The sequence below is a fragment of the Nerophis lumbriciformis genome, linkage group LG02, assembly GCF_033978685.3.
Source record: "Nerophis lumbriciformis linkage group LG02, RoL_Nlum_v2.1, whole genome shotgun sequence".
NCBI lineage: Eukaryota > Metazoa > Chordata > Actinopteri > Syngnathiformes > Syngnathidae > Nerophis > Nerophis lumbriciformis.
The window spans coordinates 41,165,793-41,193,352 of NC_084549.2; the positions used below are offsets into that span (position 1 = coordinate 41,165,793).

The 27,560-nt window shown below is 41.0% G+C and overlaps 1 protein-coding gene across 4 annotated transcripts in view; it reads left to right on the forward strand.

Moving 5' to 3' along the window:
- LOC133607810 (serine/threonine-protein kinase 32C-like) overlaps positions 1 to 27,560 on the forward strand; it is a 186,347-nt gene that overhangs the window by 118,927 nt on the left and 39,860 nt on the right. For all 4 annotated transcript variants that reach the window (XM_061962795.1, XM_061962787.1, XM_061962803.1 and 1 more), the window contains 5 exons: positions 7,496 to 7,669; positions 24,467 to 24,504; positions 24,889 to 24,978; positions 25,429 to 25,532; positions 25,625 to 25,741. In XM_061962795.1, the coding sequence (XP_061818779.1) occupies positions 7,496 to 7,669; positions 24,467 to 24,504; positions 24,889 to 24,978; positions 25,429 to 25,532; positions 25,625 to 25,741 (523 nt within the window). The remainder of the gene's footprint in view (positions 1 to 7,495; positions 7,670 to 24,466; positions 24,505 to 24,888; positions 24,979 to 25,428; positions 25,533 to 25,624; positions 25,742 to 27,560) is intronic.

The following is a 27,560-nucleotide window of genomic DNA, read 5'->3' on the forward strand; positions in this document are numbered from 1 at the left end:
CGTGTGCACAAAAGCAGTCCATGAGAATCAACGATCAATTTGCAGTCATATTGTTGAATGTATTGTACATTCCATGACAGCTAACACTAACTATCCTAATTGATATTATTAGCTAACAACACCCAAAGCTAATGCGCGTGCATGTTGTTACGTACATACGTCATTATGTCATTACGTCCTAGAAGCGGGAAGAGAGCAGGATATACTGTGTATAATACATTGGAAGGTTAGCGCCCTCTAGACATTTGTATTAATGTTGCAAACAACCCCTTTAACCAGCTCTAGAGCTTACACTGTAGCTCTGAGCTGCAGGACTGCTTGGAACATTTTTATTGGAGATTATAGATGCAACTTGATGTAATCTGTAATCTTTTTGTGGTAATTAACTGTCACTTTGTGTCAACCGGATGTTGACATTTTCTTGACCAGTGATTGTGATCACAGCTACAGGAGAGTTTGTTGTCATACTGCTTTTGGTCTGATGAGAGAGACAGATTCGCTGAAAACAGCAAATTGGATAGCAGCCCCACTGCAATTTAAAGAGGTTGCCTAACAATCCGAAGCCATACGTAGATTATTCTGCGAGAGTTTGGGACATTTTGGAGTGTTTCTGACCACACCGAGGGCTCTTTGTTGACGGGATGACACCTCCAACTGAGCTCTGATCAGCGCATGGTACGAAATTGTTGAAATATACAAATTAAAAGTGCAGCAAGTCCCTAAAGAGGCAACAGCCGTCAGCGAGCTGCTATAGCAACAATTACAAAACCCAAGCTACGCAACCTATCTCAAAGCCCGTAACCTTTGGTCTCATCAAATGAGTTTCTGCAGACAGGATACAAAGGGGAAAAAAAACCTCCAATTTGTTTTACAAAAAATAGACATTCTGAAATCAATCATGAAAACAGATGTGGCAAGTCTAAGATCAGATGTGGGAAGTATACAATTAGAGATGGAAAGTCTAAGATCAGTTCAGAAAGCTGATATGGCATGCCTACAAGCAAACATAGAAAGCCACCCAGAATAATAGCTTGCAAAGTCAGCTCCGTGATCTTCAAAGTTAATGTGATGAATATCTTTAAGCAGCAAACAGAAATGTGACAAGAGATAAAAGGTCCTCCGAGAGAAAAATTTAGCAATGCATCAATAAATGTAGATTCTGCAGCAAGATGGCGTCACTATGAAGAATATCATAGATGTTATGGATCAGGAAAAACGAATGAATGATGTAATTGTGACAGGGCTGCGTGTCATTCCCAGATCCTACGCCAAAGCCATGGATAATAGAGTTGAACTCGATGAAATAGATATCTCGCCTCAGCAGAGCAACAAGTGGTAAACTTTCTGCAATCATAAGAAATTGATGTCGATGTCGACACATGCATCCCTCTCAATGGAAGAAACAACAACACCTCTCCGTTCATCCTTAGATACAAAAAAATCCAAAATCGCAAAAGACCATTGATGACTTCATATATACAAAGTGTAGTATAGCAGGATTTTGTATCCAAAAATTACATGACCAAGCAGACTCACAGGACACTGTGCCACGTTTATTGATTATATTTTTACCAATAATTTTGAAAAAAATACTACAAGTGGTCTGCTAATAACCAACATTGGTGATCATCTACCATTTTCATATACTATGACGGAAACTACAGGAAGAGGAACATGGATGACACAAATATATTTCACAGACTATGTACAGAGAAAAGTATGATTGCCTATCAAAATGATTTAAAAAAAAAAAAAAGCAAAATTAGGACAATGTGTACAGAGAAAATTATGTAGATGAAGCATATGGTGTTTTTAGAAAAAGCTTTCCTGATGCATTATGACAAACATTGTCAATGGAAACAACTTAGTAGGAAGTAAAAGAAAGACAATCAACCATGGATGACAAAGAGACTGAAAAATGCTTGTACCAAGAAGAATGCATTGTGGAGATTATTTACAACAGAAAGATCTATAGAGACAAAAACTACGTACAAAAACGTATGAGAACGGCAGCACGGTGGAACGGGTTAGTGCGTGTGCCTCACAATAAGAAGGTCCTGGGTTCAATCTTCGTGCTCGGGGTCTTCCTGTGTAGAGTTTGCATGTTCTACCAGTGACTGTGTGGGTTCCCTCCGGGGTCTCTGGCTTCATCCCACTTCCAAAGACATGCACCTGGGAAAAAGTTGATTGGCAACACTAAATTGGCCCTAGTGTGTGAATGTTGTTGATCTGTGTTGGCCCTGCAATGAGGTGGCGACTTGTCCAGGGTGTACCCCGCGTTCTGCCCAAATGCAGCTGGGATAGGCTTCAGCATCCCCTGCGACCCCGTAAGGGACAAGCGGTAGAAAATGGATGGACCATATTAAAACAAGCTACCTAGCGTACTATGGACATGTAGGAAAGAATATTACAGTCATTTATAAAACAGAATCAAAAACAACATGAGAGTAGCATGGAGCATCTTAAATTTCATCATTAAAATGGTCCTAAGAAGGATTACCCTCAATACTTCTCAAACGGAAACGTTAAAAATGTCAACATGAACAAAGTAGTTGAAAACTTTGATATCTATTTTGTAAATATTGGACCAAACTTGTTGGAAAGGATTCCAGATTCCGGGTCAGTTGAGGACTTGAATGACACTATAGACAGAAATCCCAACTAGATGTTCCTGACGGACGTGACAGAAGAGGAATTAATCAAAATTGTGAATAAATGTCAATTCAAAACCTCAACTGATTTTAATGGAATTGATACGGAAATCAATTATTTAAAAAAACGTTATTTAAGAGATTTCAGAACCTTTACAGTATATCAGCAAACTGAATGAAAATAGCAAAGTTGCACGGATTTATAAGACTGGAGACAAACATCAGTTTACAAACTATAGACCTGTTTACCTCCTTCCACAATTTTCAAAAATTATTGAAAAACTGTTCAATAATTGATTGGACAAATTCATAAATACAAGTGGAACACTCAATTAGAACCAATACGGATACAGAGCTGACATCTCAACATCGATTAGCATTAATCGAAATAACAGAAGAGATTACCAATGCAATAGATGGTTAACAGTGTACAGCTGTAGTGTAGAACGGTATGGCATCAGGGGATTGGTCTTGAACTGGGTAAGAAGCTACTAAACGAATAGGAAGCAATATGTGGAGCTAGGCGAACACACGTCTACAACGCTAAAAATATGTCTTACTGTGTACCCCAGGGATCAGTACTGGGACCAAAGTTGTTCAATCTCTATACAAACCACATTTGGAAAGTTACAAAGGACTTAAAGTTAGTATTATTTGCAGACATCACGACTGTGTTTTGTTCCTAAGAGAACACACAGAAGTTAATACAAATAATAACAGAAAAAATAGACAACTGAAAGAGATGCATTGACAAAAACAGACTATCTTTGAATCTCAGTGGAACTAAAAGAATGCTATTTGGTAACAGTAGAAGAGAAAGTCAAACACAAATACAAATAGACGGAGTAGACATTGAAAGAGTCAAAGAAACCACATTTTTGGGGGTAATAATAGAAGATACAATTAAGTGGAAATCTCATATACAAATATACAACACGTTGTGGCAAGAAGTATGTCAATATTAAATTAAGCAGAATATTTTCTGGAGCAAAAATCACTCCATATTCTCTACTGCTCACCAGTGATACCATATCTGAGTTATTGTGCAGAAATATGGGTACATAACTACAAAGGTGCCCTTAATTCACTAACCGTGTTCCAAAAAGGTTGGTTAGAATAAAATTTAACATTGGATATAGAGAACATTCCAACCCTTGATTTATTGAATCAAAAATATTAAAATTCAATTATTTAGTTCATTTGCAAACAGCTGAAATTATGTACAAAGCAAACTATAACCTGCTACCCAAGAATGTACAACAATTCTTCTCAACAAAAGAGGACAAATATATAACCTTAAGAGAAATATTTGTATGAAATATTTGTATGAAACATTTGTATGCGTACAACACCTAAAACCTTTATCAATATGTGGAACTAAATTATGGAATGTATTAAGCAAACAAATCAAACAAAGTACTAGTACGATCCAGTTTTAGAAACTGTTCAAACTCCAAAGTATCCAAATCCTGATAAACAATTTAAACGTTATTGAAAAACGAGATAATCTTGTGCATCTCATTGTGTGAATTACAATTGATTTAACTATTTATTGAGAACTTTATTATTTATGTATTTAAATAGTGTAAAATCTGAGAACAGAAAGTGAACACGTGTTAGTAATTGCTATAAAATCGAAAAGGGGTATGATTAAATAAGCTCTGCTTCTTCCTACTAGCTTTCGTACATTTTGTAATGAGAAACAGGAAATATGTGATGTATCATAATGTAACTGGATGTATGTTTGAAATAAACTTAATACCATAAACCATAATATGGGACTGATTTCAGTATCGGATGGAGACACCCCTAGTTTCTTCACCTGTGTGCTGTATGGATTGGTCAGTTTATAGAGTAGAAATTGTGAAGTGAAGCGTTTTAAATCCCCACTCAGACGAGAGCCTGTGTTTTAATTTAATGTGTAAGGTTGAGTAAGCCTGACAGACAAAAGTGTCAACTGCAGACAAAAAGCAGCTTTCAAAGCAAGGTCGAGCCGTATCCAAGCTTTAATTTGATAGTTTTTTACATTTACTGAAATGTTGTAAGTGGCATTTTACCACTGTGATGAATGTGAATGTCAGTCTACCTCTCAGAAGTGTTCAATCAAAGATATATACATCTACCTATACCTACATACTCTCTCATAGCGCTTGTTTCCATACACATTGTGCATTGCAGTGCATATGTGAGTGATGTTTTGTATTTTGTGGGATGGTAGATAGGTGCTTCTGTTTTTTTGTTTTTTTCCCTCAAACCTCCAAATTAATGCACCAGGGGATAAGTTGATTGGCAACACTAAATTGGCCCAAGTGTGTGAATGTGAGTGTGAATGTTGTCTGTCTATCTGTGTTGGCCCTGCGATGAGGTGGCGACTTGTCCAGAGTGTACACCGCCTTCCGCCCGAATGCAGCTGAGATAGGCTCCAGCGACCCCGAAAGGGATAAGCGGTAGAAAATGGATGGATGGATGGACATTTAGAGTATCCCAATTCAGCCCAGAAATGGCACCATACTAGCCCCGAGTTCATTTCAATACTTGACAGACAAACATTTTCTTTTTGCTGCTAATTTCTAAAAACACTCTTATTCCTGTTGTATAGAGGATCTTGGGCCATTGTAAACAATATTGCTCGGTTGGTAGAGTGGCCGTGCCAGCAACTTGAGGGTTGCAGGTTCGATCCCCGCTTCTGCCATCCTAGTCACTGCCGTTGTGTCCTTGGGCAAGACACTTTACCCACCTGCTCCCAGTGCCACCTACACTGGTTTAAAAATGTAACTTAGATATTGGGTTTCACTATGTAAAGCTCTTTGAGTCACTAGAGAAAAGCGCTATATAAATATAATTCACTTCACTTCACTTCACATTGGCAGGTCCTTGCATTGACATTTTAACCGAGCAAATAGAACATTGGGGTGTAAACTTGTGATTTACAACTGAGGCATTCCTTAAGAAACTTCTTTAATTCCTCTCGTTTTTGGCAGTAACTGCAGATGTAGTCAGTAGTCATTTGTTCAACTTCTTTACGAGTACTTTTACACAAGGTTCCATTTTAGGTCCTCTCTTTTTAATCATTAAACTGGTGGCTCGCGAGTTAAGTTAAAAAATATTGTGAGACACTCACATTTATGCACACGATTCTTAGGAACACTAAAGTGCTGTTGTAAACTCGCTTTTTTGCAGAAGGTCCTTAAAAACAGTAAGTAAATAACAATAAATAGACCAAAATCAGGGCAGCGCGGTGAAACAGGGGTTAGTGCGTGTGCCTCACAATACGAAGGTCCTGGGTTCAATCCCGGGCTTGGGATCGTTCTGTGTGGAGTTTACATGTTCTCCATGTGACTGCGTGGGTTCCCTCCGGGTACTCCGGCTTCCTCCCACCTCCAAAGACATGCACCTGGGGATAGGTTGATTGGCAACACTAAATTGGCCCTAGTGTGTGAATGTTGTCTGTCTATCTGTGTTGGCCCTGTGATGAGGTGGCGACATGTCCAGGGTGTACACCGCCTTCCGCCCAAATGCAGCTGAGATAGGCTCCAGCACCTCCTGACCCCGAATGCATACTTGCCAACCTTGAGACCTCCGATTTCGGGAGGTGGGGGGGGGGGCGTGGTTGGGGGCGTGGTTAAGAGGGGAGGAGTATGTTTACAGCTAGAACTCACCAAGTCAAGTATTTCATAAGAAATACTTGACTTTCAGTGAATTCTAGCTATATATATATTTTTTTATTTGTATTTTTTTTTTTATTATATATATATATATATATATATATATATATTATATATATATATATATATATATATATATATATATATATATATATATATATATATATATATATATATATATATATATATATATATATATATATATATATAAAGAGAAATACTTGAATTTCAGTGTTCATTTATTTACACATATACACACACATAACACTCATCTACTCATTGTTGAGTTAAGGGTTGAATTGTCCATCCTTGTTCTATTCTCTGTCACTAGTTTTTTAACCATGCTGAACACCCTCTCTGATGATGCATTCTGCTTCGTCTCCTTGTTGTGCACTGCACTCTCTAAAAGCCGTAGATGTTATTGTCACATATGCATGTACAGTAGATGGCAGTATTTTCCTGTTTAAGAGTGTCACAACATTGCTGTTTACGGCAGACAAACTGCTTTACGGTAGACGAAAACGTGACTGCTGTTGTTGTCTGTTGTTACCGCGCTGGGAGGACGTTAATGAAACTGTCTAACAATAAACCCACATAAGAAACCAAGAACTCGCCCTCGATCATTCTACAGTTATAACGTGATTGGGCAGGCACGCTGTTTATATTGTGGGAAAGCGGACGTGAAAACAGGCTGTCGACACGTCACTCTGGTCCGCATGGAGCTGGAGGGGGCGTGGCCTCCAGCTCCGCCTGAATTTCGGGAGCTTTTCGGGAGAAAATTTGTCCCGGGAGGTTTTCGTGAGAGGCGCTGAATTTCGGGAGTCTCCCGGAAAATCCGGGAGTGTTGGCAAGTATGCCCGAATGAGACAAGCGGTAAAAAATGGATGGATGGATGGAGAACAAATATCAACTGTAAAGAATGCTGGTATTCCGGAATATACAATTATAATAAAATATACTAACAATACCTCATCCCTCACCCAAAAAAACCCTAAAAAAATAAAATAAAATCTTAGCTGAATAACCCTTATATAGAGTGTAGTTTTTACACAAGTAATGCTTGCTTTTTTATATTGTACATGCATGCTGTACTGTACGTCTTTGCTGTTTGTGTGTTAAAAACCCAGCTGTGGTAGCCGTGTCCTCCTTAACTCCCTTTTGTGACCCAATACCCTTCAGGTACTCATTCCAGGATGAGGAGGACATGTTCATGGTAGTGGACCTCCTGCTTGGAGGAGACCTCCGTTACCACCTGCAACAGAGTGTCCAGTTCAGCGAGGATGCAGTCAAACTGTACCTTTGTGAGATGACACTGGCACTCGACTATCTCCAGAGCCAGCACATTATCCATAGGTATGCATTATCTTTTGAGTTCATTTCATGTTCTTGTCACCCTGCATGTTTTTTTTTTTACATCAAAATTGTAAGAATCCGATTTTTGGCGTCTTTGGAGCCATGGGAATGTGCAGTAAGCTCAATATTCAATGTAATGGTGACTCCCTCTTTGTTCATGAGCGAGCTCATCGCCAAAGCTGCATCCCCACAGATAGCAAGGAACAATGTGTTGACGGGAGCACACAGAATGTCAGCGAAATGAAAAGAGCGATAACACTCAAAATAACTGCCGGGGATGTGAGGTGGGCAGGCACGGAGTTCAAATAATCCCAGCCATAGATGAGGAGAACACAGTTGATGGACAGTTGGGTAAAATGGGACATTTATAAGCGTGCTATCTCAGTAACCTAAGCTCAGGATTTTTGCAGGGGAACTGTCAAGCGATAAAGCCACCAGCGAGGCTGCACAAATCTTTTTTATGTGTGTATGTTCTTTATCTTAATGTTGTCTCGCAGGGCTAGTTTCAAGTTGTTTGAGGAAAAACTTTGGATCTGAGGAACACAATTTCCTCTTTTCAAATTGTTTTACACAGGGAATATAAAGTATATCTTAATTCTAAGACTGTATCAGCAATTATTGGTGTGAGCCTTGTTTCAAATAGACAGGTATTTTTAAGGGGAACTGAACTTTTTTTTTAAATGTTGCCTATGGCTCACAATCCTTATCTAAGACAAGAACACGTTTTTTCTTTTTTTTATTTAGACTTAGACTTCCTTTATTGTCATTCAAATTTGAACTTTAGAGTACAGATAAGAACAAAGTTTCGTTGCAATAGCTCATTGTAGTGCAGGATGAAGAGCAATGCGGTGCAGATATAAATAGATTTACTGTACAGATAAATATATTGTACTTTTGCATATGCATCCACGTTTTTATGGATGGACGATGCTAATTTTATGCATTCTAATTAGGATGTCCAATAATGGCTTTTTGCCGATATCCGATATTCCGATATTGACCAAACCCTTAATTACCGATACCGATATCAACTGATACCAATATATACAGTCGTGGAATTAACACATAATTATGCCTAATTTGGACAACCAGGTATGGTGAAGATAAGGTCCTTTTTAAAAAAATAAAATAAGATAAGTACATTAAAAACATTTTCTTGAATAAAAAAGAAAGTAAAACAATATAAAACAAATACATAGAAACTAGTAATTAATGAAAATGAGTAAAATTAACTGTTAAAGGTTAGTACTATTAGTGGACCAGCAGCACGCACAATCATGTGTGCTTACGGACTGTATCCCTTGCAGACTGTATTGATATATAATGTAGGAACCAGAATATTAATAACAGAAAGAAACAACCCTTTTGTGTGAATGAGTGTGAATGAGTGTAAATGGGGGAGGGAGGTTTTTTGGGTTGGTGCACTAATTGTAAGTGTATCTTGTGTTTTTTATGTTGATTTAATAAAAAAAACAAAAAACGATACCGATAATAAAAAAAAAACGATACCGATAATTTCCGATATTACATTCTAAAGCATTTATCGGCCGATAATATCGGCAGGCCGATATTATCGGACATCTCTAATTCTAACTGGTAAATAAATGCGAGCAAAAGGCTGCGTACAATGGAGCCTATGGGAGTTGCTCTATTCTTCCTATAAAGCGCTAAAAAAAAACATCCAAACACCTCCATCGAACTTTTATCTACACGCTGTAAGTATATATGTAATGTAGTAACAGGCACATTCATAATAACATTTAATATCTATGTATTTTGCTCATTTTAAGCATACAGCGGTGCATTAATTTCACAAACGCATCTCAACGTTTCCGTTTTCCTTCGACAACATCACTTATTACTACTCACTGCAGACTTCATAAGAGCCTACAAACATAATAAAACATCACTTAGTGTACAATGTCTGCTGTCATTTTGATGTTCATATATTCCCATTTAGATGAATAATCCTCACCAAGAAAAAAGCGGAGTAGAATCAAGTGTCTTTTCTTGTCTTTCTCACCATTGCTGGGTCTAAATTTACCAACTTGTCGGATTATGTCCTCATCCTTCTAATATCAATGTGAGAGGCATTGTTTATGATCTAAAATAAACTCTCACGAGCTCCGAGGCGAGGAAGCAGCTTACCAGCCGATTATGTCAATAAAGCAGTAACAAGCTCGTTAGCTCTCTGTGATCACAGCGCCGCTAAAAATGTTTTGTCCATGTTAGCGCTTATAATAAAAACATAACTAATACTTTGCTAATATTCAGGTCACAAAATATAAATGGAGTATTTCTGGTGTTTTTAGGATGATTAATTAGAGTGCTTTATGGGCGGAATAGACAACCTCTCAATAGCTACAGTATGTGCACATGGACACATTTAATTGGATTAAAAGCCTAACGAATAAAAATGCTTCATGTAAACACACCATTCGGAATATTCTGACCCTATCACACATGTTCTGACCAAAATTTCAATCAGATCGAGACAGGTAGTTTATGCCGAAAGTCATTCAGATTGTAGCACATGAAAACACGTCTTCCTTACTGCGCATGTCTTTGATGTGGAGTGTGGACTAAATGTATTAGTCTCAGAATGAAGCGGTTGTCATGCTGCTGTCTCCCCCCATTCAACATGTACAGACGTAGCATTATATACTGCTGAGTTTGTTGCTATAAAACGAGACTAGCAAAAACTAAAGTATGGTCTGGAGTGTCATGTGTAGATGTAACAATAAAAGAAAGGATCCAGTTGTCGTCTTATCGAGCTGTTTTATTCACGTCATTACAGCTGCTTCAAGTACTAACTATTAGCCTCAGGAACATACACAGAATGTCGTAACATAAAAACAAGCCGCAACCTGTACATAATCACAACATAAAACACACAGAACAGCTCCATCTCAAAAAGAGAGGTAAAACAAAAGTAGTGAACAGAAGGAAACAATGATAGATAAATACTGTGATAACGTTGAAAAAGCAGAAATGCACAAAGCCATGTTTGTTTACAGTGGAAGTGACTGCTTAGTCAGCACCTGCAGTGAGTGAACTGGTCCAAAAGATGGCGCCATAGCACAATTAATAACACACCTTTCCGTTTATTTCAGGTTCTGCGCATGTCAAAGCAAAGTATTCCGATTTAAGGTGTGATGCAAGAAAATGCAGGTCATAATCAGATCATTTTTTTACCCCAGGGTCCATGTTTACAGTAACATTCTAATTCGAATGACGATGAGATTAAACAAATGTCCATGCTAGTGACTCCATTGTAAGAGGACTTTTATTTAGGTTTATTTAAAAATATTCATGTCTCTCATAATGATTGAAAATGATTTTTCCAAAAGAAAAGTGCAGTTCCCCGTCTCTTGGTTGTGCAGATAAATTGAGTGGATGAAAAAAACCTCTGACAAAAAAGGAATAACAACAGTATAACCTTCCTTCAGTGAGTTTAACACAATGTATATACATGTACAGTATACATGCGAATGGTAAACATGTTTATGGACGTTTCCTTTTAACAGTTAAATAAAGATTACACATGAATTTGTACAAACCCCGTTTCCATATGAGTTGGGAAATTGTGTTAGATGTAAATATAAACGGAATACAATGATTTGCAAATCCTTTTCAACCCATATTCAGTTGAATATGTTACAAAGACAACATATTTGATGTTCAAACTGATGAACCTTTTTTTTTTTGCAAATAATCACTAACTTCAGAATTTTATGCCAGCAACACGTGACAAAGAAGTTGGGAAAGGTGGCAATAAATACTGATAAAGTTGAGGAATGCTCATCAAACACTTATTTGTAACATCCCACAGGTGAACAGGCACATTGGGAACAGGTGGGTGCCATGATTGGGTATAAAAGTAGATTCCATGAAATTCTCAGTCATTCACAAACAAGGATAGGGCGAGGGTCACCACTTTGTCAACAAATGCGTGAGCAAATTGTTGAACAGTTTAAGAAAAACCTTTCTCAACCAGCTATTGCAAGGAATTTAGGGATTTCACCATCTACGATCCGTAATATCATCAAAGGGTTCAGAGAATCTGGAGAAATCATTGCACGTAAGCAGCTAAGCCCGTTACCTTTGAACCCTCAGGCTGTACTGCATCAACAAGCGACATCAGTGTGTAAAGGATATCACCACATGGGCTCAGGAACACTTCAGAAACCCACTGTCAGTAACTACAGTTGGTCGCTACATCAAGTTAAAACTGTCCTATGCAAGGCGAAAACCGTTTATCAACAACACCCAGAAACGCCGTCGGCTTCGTTGGGCCTGAGCTCATCTAAGATTGACTGATACAAAGTGGAAAAGTGTTCTGTGGTCTGACGAGTCCACATTTCAAATTGTTTTTGGAAACTGTGGACGTCATGTCCTCCGGACCAAAGAGGAAAAGAACCATCCGGATTGTTATAGGCGCAAAGTTGAAAAGCCAGCATCTGTGATGGTATGGGGGTGTATTAGTGCCCAAGACATGGGTAACTTACACATCTGTGAAGGCGCCATTAATGCTGAAAGGTACATACAGGTTTTGGAGCAACATATGTTGCCATCCAAGCAACGTTACCATGGACGCCCCTGCTTATTTCAGCAAGACAATGCCAAGCCACGTGTTACATCAACATGGCTTCATAGTAAAAGAGTGCGGGTACTAAACTGGCCTGCCTGTAGTCCAGACCTGTTTCGCATTGAAAATGTGTGGCGCATTATGAAGCCTAAAATACCACAACGGAGACACCCGGACTGTTGAACAACTTAAGCTGTACATCAAGCAAGAATGGGAAAGAATTCCACATGAGAAGCTTCAAAAATGTGTCTCCTCAGTTCCCAAACGTTTATTGAGTGTTGTTAAAAGGAAAGGCCATGTAACACAGTGGTGAACATGCCCTTTCCCAACTACTTCGGCACGTGTTGCAGCCATGAAATTCTAAGTTAATTATTATTTGCAAAAAAAAATTAAGTTTGAGTTTGAACATCAAATATCTTGTCTTTGTAGTGCATTCAACTGAATATGGGTTGAAAAGGATTTGCAAATCATTGTATTCCGTTTATATTTACATCTAACACAAATTCCCAACTCATATGGAAACAGAGTTTGTATTTGACTTAGGAAAAAAGGTATAAGCATAATCACTCTGACCCTCATTGACCACAAACAATAATGACTACTTCATTCTGGAATATTTATTTATTTATTCATAACTGTCAACATAGTTCTGCTCATTAGGCGGTTACAAAATGAAAAACAACTGTGAAACTTTTACCATTTAAAAGGGAAGAATAAAAATAACTGTGAAACTTTCCCATTTACACTTTTTTGGTCATTCTTTTTCTTTTCTTTTTGTGTGTAAATGTGTATGATTGTTAAATATGTATAATGTGTACTGTAATGGTCACACAAAATGGTTGATGGTTGATTATATGACCGGAATAAACTTATTTAATTCATGCGGAAGCAAACACAAGTAAAGTGATGAGTATTTTTTTTATGTAAACAAGACAGTCGGACTACCAACCATAACAACACCAAAGCTGTCTACCGGGGGCGGTATAGCTCGGTTGGTAGAGTGGCCGCGCCAGCAACTTGAGGGTTCCAGGTTCGATCCCCGCTTCCGCCATCCTAGTCACTGCCGTTGTGTCCTTGGGCAAGACACTTTACCCACCTGCTCCCAGTGCCACCCACACTGGTTTAAATGTAACTTAGATATTGGGTTTCACTATGTAAAGCGCTTTGAGTCACGAGATAAAAAGCGCTATATAAATATAATTCACTTCACCTTCTCAAAAAGAAAAGTGCATTTTATGATTATGATGTGTTTAGAAAAGCTGCACACAGGTATATTAATAGTTATTGATTAACTCCTGGAAATTATAGCTAATATATTTGTGACGGTCTCAAGCCGTCGTGCGGGTTCCATGGACCAGCAAGGAAAGACATGTTGCGGGCAGGTTTAGACTTCTTTTATTTTTGCAAATAAAGTCTCTTACGGATGCCTTTCCAGCCTTTCCGTTCTTCCGCTCGCTCCTTCGTCTGCTATCCAGCAGCACGTCGTCGTCTCCCTTGCGCTCTTTTCCTCTTTCGCTCTCGCTCAGTATCAGCCTCTCGTTGGGTCCTTCTCTTCTTACCGTCTCTCTCCCTGACGTTCACGTCTGTCGCCCTCTTATACAGTGTGAGAGGATAATTATATTGTCCGCAGCTGCGCGATCCACGCACCTTGTCCTGATTGCGGCGTCGCTCCCGGCGAGCCCCGCCTCGCTGCTCGCTCGTCGTCCACGCCTCCTCGCCGCCATCTTGGAGCGGGTTCCGGTGTGCCCTGCCTCCCTGTTGGACTGCCGGCCACGCCTCCTCACCGCCATCTTGGAGTCGGTCCCGGCGGGACACGCCTCGCTGTCGGTCCGCCGGCCCCGCCTCCCCACAATATTGTATATTCATTCTATAATGATATCTGCACCATGTTGCCTAATGTATGTGTGATTAAAGTTTGTTAGTGTGCCTTTCTTCTTTGCACTGCAAAGTGACGCTGCTTCATACCTGAAGTTCCTAACAAATAAGGTAATACAATTGAAATAGACAACCTTTATCTGGTGGACTTTGGTCCATTGTTATTTAGCTTGGTAAAAAGCTAACTAACAGAGCACAGATCGCATCGACATTTTCTTTGCTTTAAATGCACCTGCATCACATAGAGCAAGGTCCACTTTTCAAACTGAGCATGTCTTTGGTGTGTTTAGTGTGAAATGTTACCATACTCGCCATGTTTTCACCCACAGGAGTGTTGCCCATTTTTCTTTTCCTGTCACTGTCGGTCAGTATTCACGCTGACTCGCGCATGTTTGTTTCTGTTGGGAAAACGCTAGCGATGATGTCATCAATTTTGTCCACAAATGTATTTGTCTGGGACAAATTTTATTGTAGATTTTTGTCAACAATGTGCTACATTGTAGTACATAAATTAGTTCTGTCCCTTTTGGAAAGTACTGTTAATCTGCACACAAAGTCTGACGTTCTTTTTTTTTAACTTTTATTGAGCAACCCATGTTAACACAGCTCAATTCCAACACTTATCTTGTTCCTCCCAAATGCGCATCTATCCTCGTCTCTCATTTCCGCAACACCAACGCTTCCTCCTCCTTCGCCAATCACCTTACAGGCGTGGTTGTTCGTGACATGGGAACTCTGAATATCACCTATTCAGGAACACAACATCAACCCCAGATACTATCCCCCCCTTTCAAAGTCCATCGTCCCCAAGGGGGACAACACAATCTCTCAAATGGGCTGGTCGCCGCCTCAGCCTTCAGGGTCTTGTCGGAGTAGCAGTGTTCTCCCTGGCTGGGGAAAAATTTACAGTAAGTGTTACATCTTGTGAAAGCTAGGATGAGGTCCCTGGGATGGAAGAACAAGACTCTCTAGTCCCTAGGGTAAGGTCCATTCTCTCCGGTAACTCCACTCCTAGCCTTGCAGGAGTGCCCATGCCCCGGTACGGTGCTAGCGGGTCGCGGTGCAGGACATCTTTTCTGCCACGGGGTAGGCATTGGACCCGGTACACAACTTTCCAGAGTCTTTCCAACACTCTGCAAGGGTCCATCCAGTCACTTTCCAGCTTTGGGCATCTTCCTTTTTTCCGTTGGGTGTTGTACACCCACCCCAACTCTTCAGCGGTGAGATGTCACCCTTTTTTGTGGACGTCGTAATTCCTCTTTTTTCTACGACTAGCATTCCGCAGCTGGTTCCTAGCAAATTCATGGGCTGACTCCAGCCGGTCTTGTAGTCTCTTAGCATACTCAGCTCCTGGCGGTTCAGCTGGCGGATCCGGGGGTCTACTCATCATCATTTCAGCGGGTGTGTGGATCTCTCGACCCAGCATTAAAAGGGCCGGGGAGCAAGAAGTGGAGTCATGAACAACTGACCTGTATGCCATCAACACGAGGGGAACATGGTAATCCCAGTCCCGCTGATGTTTAGCCATAACAATTGCCAACTGGTGTACCAAGGTGCAGTTAAAACTCTCCTCAAGCCTGTCACTCTGTGGGTGCAGGGGTGTGGTCTGGGTCTTCTGAGTGCTAAGTTTCTCGCACAACTTTGCAAAAAGCATTGACTCAAAGTTTCTGCCTTGATCGGTGTGAATGATCTCTGGAGCACCAAACCTGCTGAACATTCCTTCCAACAGCGCGTCTGCAATAGTTTCAGCTTCTTGGTCGGGCAGGCTGTATGCTCCAGGCCACTTTAGTCCATTACTGTGAGGATGTAGCAGCTACCTCTTTCCGTGCGAGAGAAGGGTCCGAGGACATCTATCCCCACCCTCTCCATAGGACAGCCCGCAGGGAATTACTGTAGCTGTGCATGTGATCTGTCTGCAGGGCCCTTCTTTGCCACACAGCTGTCACAATGCTCACAATAGTCAACCACATCTCTTTTGTGTTGACCCCAATAAAAGGCTTGGCGGAGGCGGCTTAGGGTTTTGGAGATACCAAAGTGCCCAGATCTCGAGGCCCCGTGCACCGCTTGTAGGACCGACTCTCTCAAAGTTTTTGGAACCCCCACTTTCCAGGGGGTCTCCCCTGTGGCTGGTTCTGTCCAGCCTCTTTGTAGCACACAATCAGACATATGCAGGGTTTCGAACATTGACCAGAAGCCCTTTGTAGCGCGTGAGAGCATGGCAATGTCCTCCCACTGTGGTCACCGCTGCCCAACAACCCATGCGTGCACAGGCCTTATGTCATTGTCTTCTTCTTGTCCAAGCTCCCACTCCACTGCAGTGATGGGTGGCTGCAGCTGAATCTCTTCACACACCGCCTGTAATATGACACGGGGCCAAGGAAACTCTTCAGCTTATGGACCTACCTCGGAGTGGGCCACTCCTTCACAGTGCGCACCTTCTCGGGTATGGTGTCCACCCCGCCTCCGCCAACAAAAAGCAGAATTTCTGGGGCTGTAGTTTTAAGCCTGCTGCTTTCACCCACTCCAGCACATGCTTGAGACCTGCCAGGGCTGCCTCATGAACCAAGATGTCATCAAGGTACACAACACACTCTTGGCGGGTAATGCCAGCGAGTACCTTGTCCATAAGTCTCTCGAACATGGCAGGTGCGTTGCAAAGACCAAACGGAAGCACCCTAAACCGCCACAGGCCTGTCCTGATAATGAAAGCTGTCTTGGGTCTGGCGTTGAGGATAAGGGGGACTTGCCAATAGCCACGGCGCAGGTCGAGAGATGAAAACCAGGAGGACTCAGCCACACAGCTCCAACATGTCTTTGAACGCTGTTTTGAGCATTGAGGGTCTGAAGTTGACACAGAAGCGGCACTCATTCTTCCCCTTCTTTGGGACCATCAAACCGGCGATGCTCAGGGACTAGTAGAGGGCTCAATAAGTTCAGCACAATGCATCTCTTGTAGGGCCTTATTAGCAGCAGCTTGACGGGCCAGTGGAAGCCGTCTCGGTCTCATCCTGATTGGGTGGGCATCCCCTGTGTCATCATCTGGCCGACATCATCTTCAGAGAGTGTAAAACGGTGTTTATAATCTAGCAAGAGTTGCCACAGCTGTTCTTGTTTACTCTGGGTCAATCCATTGCAGTTTTTCTGCCAGACCTCTCACAATCGGCATTCTTCCCCATTGCCGGGTGGTACAGCAGCCATAACGGGGGTTGCAGCATAGCCATCTGTGGAGAAGTAGTAGGGCTTGCCTGCACATCTGAATAACATGCCCATCTGGGAAGGTGACGGTGCCCCTCTTGGCGTCGATGACACAGTCCAATGCTCCAAGCAGATCCACCCCAAGAATGCAGTCTTCCAGATTAGTAACCCACACCGGGTGCTGAACAGATGTGTTCTCCACCCCCAGAGTCACCACAACTTCATTGGAGTCTTCTCTCCGGTGACTCTCTGAAGCTTTAATAAGGTGGGCAAAACGGCAACCCCTCTGGGCATCACCTCTGGCTTTATTATTTTTGCAGAGGACCCTGTGTCCACTAATGCCCTGCAACGTATGTCTTGAGCATCGATCGTCACGTTGGGTGGCTGCCCGAACCAACTGGGTCAGCAACTCCATCCACGCAGGGGCAGCCGGCACCAGGTCTGGCCACATTTGTTCTTTCACCAAATGTGTATCACCAAGCACGACCCTCTGAGCACTGGTGCACAGCATCTCTCTCTCTCTATAGCCACCTCAAGGGCTGCCTTGAGGGATGTGGGGTGGGCCAGGAGTGTCTGAACACGCAAGTCAGCTGGTAGAAGGGCCAGGAGGAAGTGATCGCGGGCTAGCTACCCCTGGATGGCTGAAGGCATGTGAGAATAGCGCGAGAATAGAGGTGGACCAGTCCCTTGATGTCGTTAGCCTGGTCCCTTAGTGATTCTCCTCATTGCCGCAAACGACTGCAAATCTCTGAGCGCAGTAGGCTATCTGCTGACCACAGTCCGAATCTCTTCTTCAGAGCCCCAACAAGAGGTCAATAATCACTTCTCTCTGCTGGGCTTAGTAGCAGCATGCTTGACAAGACATCACCAGTGAGGCACATTGCAAGCTGGAGGGACATTTCTTCTGGAGACCATGTTCCAGCCTGTACCAACAGTTCAAGACGGGCAGGAAAGGCCTCCTAGTTCGCCTTGCCGTCAAACCTGGGACTCTTCACTGAGGGCAGAATTCCCCCATGTCAAGCAGTGTGCACTGCAGCTGTCAACGCTGTCTCTCTACAGGCGTGGTACGTTCACGACCTTGGGAACTCTGAATATCACCACTCAGGAACACGACATCAACCCGACAGGTTGTTAACTTATGAAGAAGGAGTAGGAATAAATAAGCTACGCTTCTTCCGACAAACAATTCTGTTATAACTTTAACATGTTCAAAATAAATGATTACTACTAAATATATTTTTAACATTTATATAGCCTTTTTATTAGAGTATTTCATCACAAATTACATTTTGACTGCACACTGACGTGAGCCCAACATTACCATCACTACCGTCAAACATGGAGGTGGAAACATTGTGCTTTGGGGTTGTTTCTCTGCTAAGGGTACAGGATGACTTCACCACATTGAAAAGTTGATGAACAAGTACCATCTAATGTACTGTCGAATCTTGGATGGGACCTCCTGGCCTCTACCTGAACACTGAAGACATGTTGTGCACAGATTACCTGCATTGCAATGGTGTCATGCTTTTATAATGCTTATATTTTATTTGTGTGTCTGTAAATACCAACGGATAGATCTCAAGTGTTCTACTAACTGTTAACTGTTTGCCGTCCTTATCCATGGTGGGAATGCAGCCTGCAGCCTTTGTTCAAATGTGCTGAGCTCACCATTAATTGTCAGCCAGTGAAAGAGCTGGGTACCTGCAGACCACAGATTTAGAAACCACAGGAGGCACACAAAAAAAAGTCTGAACCTTGTTCAAAACACTCTCCCTTCAAATAAGAGTGTATCGCTACATTATGCCTAATGTGTGTGGATGCACATGTGTACTGGAAGGGAAGTGTTTACCACACTTACCTTGATGCACACTTTAAGCACCTTCAATGTCAGTAGTGTATGATACACTGCCGTGCTCCTTCATTCCACACCAGACAGGCAGCTCTTACAATAGATGTAGCTGGCAAAAACTGCACACCAACACAGAAGTAAAAAGCACTCACATTTTGGCACTTTTTCCCAGACCTTCATTGGGAATCCTCTTTTCTGTTTTTGTCACACTTCTGTCTGCTCTTAGAGCCATAATCCAAACCATGGCCACCCTTCGTGCCACAATTTTGTTCCGCCCTGCAAGTTTTTGACAGGGAGAATACCATACAATGATTTTGTTACATTCACTGACGGAAGAAGGTCTCCGGTCTCCTAGCAACAGTCAGCTGCTGCCACTATGCCCAAGGAGGTAAAATCTGTTCTATTAGTGAAGGAAGAAAAAGGGCGAGTCTTCTTGTCAGTTGTTGGGAGACGTCGTGATTCAAATGTGTCGACATCTTGTTTTACCCAATGTTTTTCTACTTTTTCTTGGTGTGTTTTTTTTTTTAGTCTCTTGCTACAGACGACATTAAACATCACAGGAATTATATAAATAAACAAAAGCAGATATTAGATTAGTGGTTCCTCAGAAGTGCAGTTACTATACTGGTGTGTTTGCACGTGTTACCCTCCGGCTTGCTGCAACCTCTTTACATTTGTTTCTGTTGGCAGACAACATTAGCATCATCTTAGCCCTGCATAGCTTGCAAACATGAGGAGTAAAAATCTTCAAAATGCATATGCTCTGCTTACCAGCGTGGTACGTGTTATAATTAATTAAGCCCTGCACGCTTTGTTAATCACTTTTGGATGGCCTAGGCGTTGTGTGAGCTTGGAAATGTTCAAATAGGAGGATGGAGTATGGCTCGTGGGGACTGTCTGGTGCATTCTGGGATTGTTTCAGCTGAGGGGAATGTAACCTTCTTCCATCACGTTTTTCACAGTAACATTTAGTTCACATCTGTGCATAGGTCTTGAAACACGTCCTACAGGTTTCCACACACACAACAAAGAACACACGAGCAGTTGCTCCCATGGACTCGAGTGTCATTTTGGGCTTTAATGACTTATTTCAACAATTTAACAATTTTACAATATAACCATCCAGAGTTGTCGATAGTATCAATACAGCCATACCAAAGCACCAAAAATACATTGATACATGATTTTTTTTCCAGTAATGTCAGTACCAAATAATGTGAAGTGAAGTGTGAAGTGAATTACATTTATATAGCGCTTTTTCTCAAGTGACTCAAAGCGCTTTACATTGTGAAACACAATATCTAAGTTACAATTAAACCAGTGTGGGTGGCACTGGGAGCAGGTGGGTAAAGTGTCTTGCCCAAGGACACAACGGCAGTGACTAGGATGGCGGAAGCGGGGATCAAACCTGCAACCCTCAAGTTGCTGGCAAGGCCGCTCTACCAACCGAGCTATACCGCCCCAACACCTGTACCTCTTGCTTGGTATACTTGCTCTCCCCAGTATAAACTATTTGCTTGCCTAACAGAATTGCTATTGCAACATCCAGTGGACACAATTAGAACAGCAGTTTCTTTCTTTAAAAAATGCAGCTGAATTTTACACTTCGCAAACTCATCTTGAAACTGTTATTCCCAAATGTCGAGGGAGGTGGGGGCTGGGTTGTGGGTGTTGGGGGTTAATTGTTCATATGTCTCTGATTTGCACATCAATCAGTCTGAGGAGTAAAAGTTGGCACTTTTTTATGCAAACAGTTACCCAGCATCACATCGTCAGTTTTGATACATCTCAACAAAAAGGGCGTAGTGCAGGTTTTTGAGCGTGCGCTAACTGGACACTTGAGGCCCTAGGTCCCTCGACTGAAGGAGTAACCAAGTAACCAACCAATGTACAACACTTTTTTCATTGCGAGCCGCCTCAATTCTCCGCAAGTGTGCAAAATTGAGCATAAGCACCAAAGAAGATCTGCTGTCATAAAAAAAAAAATTAAAAAAAATGAGCTAATGTTTTCAATATATTTACTTACTCGTGTAAGCCTCTTACTAATGCGAATTTGGTGCTTCCGGTTCACCCTCGCTCATAAACAAATCATAATTGAAATGTGGCAGGGTAGCATAACTGTAAGTGTGGCGCAACTCCGCTTCACAACACACCTCAGGCGCACTTGCTTTGCCGGAGAATAAAACCTAGAAGAAATGAGCTCTGTTGTACTTTAGCAACTTTGTTGCTATATTTAGAGAGTAGAAGTACCGTATTTTTCGGACTATAAGTCGCAGTTTTTTTCATAGTTTGGCCGGGGGTGCGACTTATACTCAGGAGCGACTTATGTGTTAAATTATTAACACATTAACGTAAAATATTAAATAATATTATTTATCTCATTCGTGTAAGAGACTAGACGTATAAGATTTCATGGGATTTAGCGATTAGGAGTGACAGATTGTTTGGTAAAGGTATAGCATGTTCTATATGTTATAGTTATTTGAATGACTCTTACCATAATATGTTACGTTAACATACCAGGCACGTTCTCAGTTGGTTATTTATGCGTCATATAACGTACACTTATTCAGCCTGTTGTTCACTATTCTTTATTTTTTTTTTTTTAATTGTCTTTCAAATGTCTATTCTTGGTGTTGGATTTTATCAAATTAACTTCCCCAAAAAATGCGACTTATACTCCAGTGCAATTTATTTATGTTTTTTCCCTTCTTTATTATGCATTTTCGGCAGGTGCGACTTATACTCCGAAAAATACGGTATATATTAAAAGTAAAAGAGAGGTGTATCTTGTGTCTTGCATTTATTCTGTAATCAAATACGGGCGGTCACAAAGGTATGTGCTGTGCGAGGGAGAGCAGAGATCCACCACCATGGACCCTGAAAGTGTGCATTACAGCTTCTTCCCTCAGGCCATCAGACTCTTGAACGCATCATAATAATCCCCTCAATTCCCCCCAAAAATGGATTAACTCACTGGACTACAAAGACAATATAACATACATTTGTAAACGTGGATGCATATGCAAAAGTGCAATATATTTATCTGTACAGTAATCTATTTATATATGCATCTTATTGCTCTTTTGTCCTGCACTACCATGAGCTAATGCAACACAATTTTGTTTTATCTGTACTGTAAAGTTCAAATTTGAATGACAATAAAGGAAATCTAAGTCTAAGTCTACCACAGTATACATAAAACTTTAAGAAGCGTATAACCCAACCTTTATCACTTGGGACGGCGTAGCTCGGTTGGTAGAGCGGCCGCGCCAGCAATTTGAGGGTTCCAGGTTTGATTCCTGCTTCCGCCATCCTAGTCACAGCCATTGTCTCCTTGGGCAAGACACTTTACCCACCTGCTCCCAGTGCCACCCACACTGGTTTAAATGTAGCTTAAAGATGTAGATAATGGGTTTCACTATGAAAAGCACTTTGAGTCACTCGAGAAAAAGCGCTATATAAATATAATTCACTTCACTTCCATGCAGTAAGTGATAAGGGACATTCTTCTGTTGTTTGGCCACTTTGAACACCACTGGTTTACTTTTTTTAAAACCAAAAATCGAAAGATTTCAAAGTACCGTATTTTTCGGACTATAAGTCGCTCCAGAGTATAAGTCGCACCGGCCGAAAATGCATAATAAAGAAGGAAAAAAACATATATAAGTCGCACTTTTTTGGGGACATTTATTTGATAAAACTCAACACCAAGAATAGACATTTGAAAGGCAATTTAAAATAAATAAAGAATAGTGAACAACAGGCTGAATGAGTGTACGTTATATGACGCATAAATAACCAACTGAGAACGTGCCTGGTATGTTAACGTAGCATATTATGGTAAGAGTCATTCAAATAACTATAACATATAGAACATGCTATACCTTTACCAAACAATCGCTAAATCCCATGAAATCTTATGCGTCTAGTCTCTTACGTGAATGAGCTAAATAATATTATTTTACATTTTACGGTAATGTGTTAATAATTTCACACACAAGTCGCTCCTGAGTATAAGTCGCAACCCCGGCCAAATTATGAAAAAAACTGTGACTTATAGTCCGAAAAATATGGTATTGGTTCTCGGCACCCGAATAACACCACAATTTTAACATGTAACATGCTTTTAAATAAGTAAACACCATTTATAGATGACAAATATTGTATTACAAACAGTACACTTGCATGCACTACAAACAACTACAGTAGTTTTATGAAGTAATAATAATGTACTGCATTTACATTGAAGAGCAGATTTCGAGCTGCTTCTCTGTCAAACACACAACCAGCAACTTCCCCATATTTTCATGGATAGATGTCCACCTTTAAAACATGTTTTAACCCTTTAAAAAATATATTAACGCCCCTGATTCGCATTAATATCGTTTTTTTTTCTACTCCTGCATCCGTATGGCGCAGATTGTAAAGTCAGCTGCATGCACACCTCAATCATGTTTTTGGGTGATTTATTTCTTTAATTCCATGAATATAATAAATAAATGATAAATGGGTTATACTTGTATAGCGCTTTTCTACCTTCAAGGTACTCAAAGCACTTTGACATTATTTCCACATTCATCCATTCACACACACATTCACACACTGATGGCGGGAGCTGCCATGCAAGGCGCTAACCAGCAGCCATCAGGAGCAAGGGTGAAGTGTCTTGCCCAAGGACACAACGGACGTGACTAGGATGGTAGAAGGTGGGGATTGAACCCCAGTAACCAGCAACCCTCCGATTGCTGGCACGGCCACTCTACCAACTTCGCCACGCCGTCCCCTAATATAATCTGCTTCTTCTTCTCAGCACAGTCTTTCACACTCACTTCTTTGTTTCCGTGGTTGAAAAAAAACCAAGTTATGTCTTTCTAGTTGTTAGCTAATGTTAGCAAAACACTGGATGTTTGGCAAATCTTTCAGGATTCATTTTGACGTTCGCTACGCCATGTCGCAGTAGGGAGGTATCGGAAGCTGGTTAGCAACTTCAAGCAAAAAAAAAAATAGCTGAGTGACAGCTTGCATTGGAAAAAAAATTGTAAGTTGGGACGGTCATAAATCGAGGTAGAACTGTATAGTTGAGCCAGTATGTATAATTTTGAACCTTAGGGGAAAACTTAAAAAAAAAAAAAATGCAACTTAAAACTTTAACAATTTAACACATCTCAGTCTTCTCTAGATTAATTGCAGTGTTTATAGTGTGACACACACTTTAGTTTCCCAACTGTATATTAACCTTATTTACTGTTTTGACTGCTACTGATGTATTTGTCCTTCGTTGTAGAGATGTCAAGCCAGACAACATTCTCTTGGATGAGCAAGGTAAGGATGCCAATGGGTTTTATAACACAATTTGGCCTGATTGCTCTTATGATTCATTGGCGCCTGAAACAATAAAACTCACTGCCACACTGCCATCTTCCTGAATTGCTATATTAGGCTACATACTGTATTCCCAGTTTGTTAGAAATATATTTTTTCATTCTTAAACCAAAGAAAATCAACAATGAGAGTGGTCATAAGTCTTTCTGTCTGAAATATTCCACTGATCACCAGTTGTCTCTATCACAGCACACATGGGTTCCGACTAACAGAGTAGTCATGAACAAATTTTGTACACATAATGACTACATGCTATGTGTTGGTTTGGTTTTCTTTTCTTAACATTGTCTCAAAATGAATATGTGGACTGTTGCTTTCCCTCAGGTCACGCTCACCTGACAGACTTCAACATAGCAACAATAATTAAGGATGGCGAGCGAGCAACAGCCTTAGCTGGTACCAAGCCATACATGGGTAAATGATGTCCTTCCAACTTTATGGGAACAATTTTGAGAATGGAATTTTCTGTTTTAGCATGACACAGTGCCCCAGTGTACAAAAGGTAAAAAAAAAAAAAAAAATAGGGAACAACTTGACCAAAACCAAACTAAACCCAATCAGACACCTCACTAGGACAGGCCTCCATCTAACAGCAACCTCTGACTGCAAACATAATACTCAGTATGAATTGAAGAACATCCAAGTCAAAATGCTGATTTTTGAGGAAGTCTCCCCAGAAGGAGCCTTACACTCTTATTACAGAACTGGAAATAAGTTGAAGTAACAAGCTGACAACAATGTTGTATTCAGATGCTTACATTGTGCAAGTGATGCTGCCAACTCAGATGTCTGCTTATTTCATCACCCTTTTAGATAATTTGTGAAAAGCTGAGCTGTCTGTACTCTCTTCGTGTTCCCTCTTAGCTCCAGAGATCTTTCAGTCCTTCATGAATGGAGGGATGGGCTACGCCTTTGAAATAGACTGGTGGTCACTAGGAGTGACGGTCTTCGAAGTTCTGAGGGGATGGGTGAGTCCCTAGGTGTAAAAACTGTACTCGACCTCATCGATGCTTATTTTAGATACTCTTTTTTTCTCTCTCTCTGCATTTCATCACTCTAGAGGCCATATGACATCCATGCCAGTAACTCGCTGGAGTCTTTAATTCAGCTTTTCAGCACAGTTAGTGTCCAGTACACTCCAGCCTGGCCCAAAGATCTGGTTTCTCTTTTGAGGAAGGTAAGATGGAAACAAACTGGACTTTGTGAATCTAGCAGTGGAGTTGACTTCCAAATGTGAGGTTCCCTTGTTAAAATCCTAAAGCAGTGGATAGGGTTTTACTTTAGAAAACTCACAAACCTTATCCGCTGCTTCGGGAAACTAAGTTTCTAAAGTTAATGAAACTGAGCTCCCTTTTCTTCATTACTCGATTCACTCCACCCTACACCACTTTTGCTGTACACACTCTACAAATTATATTCATGTTATTATTGATGTTTTAGTTTCAGTTGCTATTGTTGTGTTACAGTTACGAGGACGGTTTCATGAATTTATGTTGGTAATAACTTCACCAACATAAATTTCCAAAATGTAATTTTACAACAGAAATGATGTCAGTTAAAGGGCAACTGCTCTTTTTTTGGAGTTTTGCCAATCATTTAAAATTCCTATATAAGACAAGAACAGTTATGTTTTTCTTTTTTTATGCCTTCTAATTCGTAATATACATCAAGTACAAGGTGGGTGACAATCCAGCTAATGGGAGTTATATATTGCATCCATAAAGCCCTTTAAAAAATCATTCAAAAACTGCCAACAATATTCCTTTTACATCTTGTGACCTGAATATTAACCAAGTATTAGCGATATTGTTATTATAAGCTCTAACACTGAGGATCTATATAAAGCGGCACCGTGTTCACAGAGAAGTAACTTATGCAGCTATTGACATACTGAGCCGGTTAATCCTAGATTTTAATCATGCCTCCCACTTTTATATACAGGTAAAAGCCAGTAAATTAGAATATTTTGAAAAACTTGATTTATTTCAGTAATTGCATTCAAAAGGTGTAACTTGTACATTATATTTATTCATTGCACACAGACTGATGCATTCAAATGTTTATTTCATTTAATTTTGATGATTTGAAGTGGCAACAAATGAAAATCCAAAATTCCGTGTGTCACAAAATTAGAATATTACTTAAGGCTAATACAAAAAAGGGATTTTTAGAAATGTTGGCCAACTGAAAAGTATGAAAATGAAAAATATGAGCATGTACAATACTCAATACTTGGTTGGAGCTCCTTTTGCCTCAATTACTGCGTTAATGCGGCGTGGCATGGAGTCGATGAGTTTCTGGCACTGCTCAGGTGTTATGAGAGCCCAGGTTGCTCTGATAGTGGCCTTCAACTCTTCTGCGTTTTTGGGTCTGGCATTCTGCATCTTCCTTTTCACAATACCCCACAGATTTTCTATGGGGCTAAGGTCAGGGGAGTTGGCGGGCCAATTTAGAACAGAAATACCATGGTCCGTAAACCAGGCACGGGTAGATTTTGCGCTGTGTGCAGGCGCCAAGTCCTGTTGGAACTTGAAATCTCCATCTCCATAGAGCAGGTCAGCAGCAGGAAGCATGAAGTGCTCTAAAACTTGCTGGTAGGCGGCTGCGTTGACCCTGGATCTCAGGAAACAGAGTGGACCGACACCAGCAGATGACATGGCACCCCAAACCATCACTGATGGTGAAAACTTTACACTAGACTTCAGGCAATGTGGATCCTGTGCCTCTCCTGTCTTCCTCCAGACTCTGGGACCTCGATTTCCAAAGGAAATGCAAAATTTGCATGGTTGGGTGATGGTTTGGGGTGCCATGTCATCTGCTGGTGTCGGTCCACTCTGTTTCCTGAGATCCAGGGTCAACGCAGCCGTCTACCAGCAAGTTTTAGAGCACTTCATGCTTCCTGCTGCTGACCTGCTCTATGGAGATGGAGATTTCAAGTTCCAACAGGACTTGGCGCCTGCACACAGCGCAAAATCTACCCGTGCCTGGTTTACGGA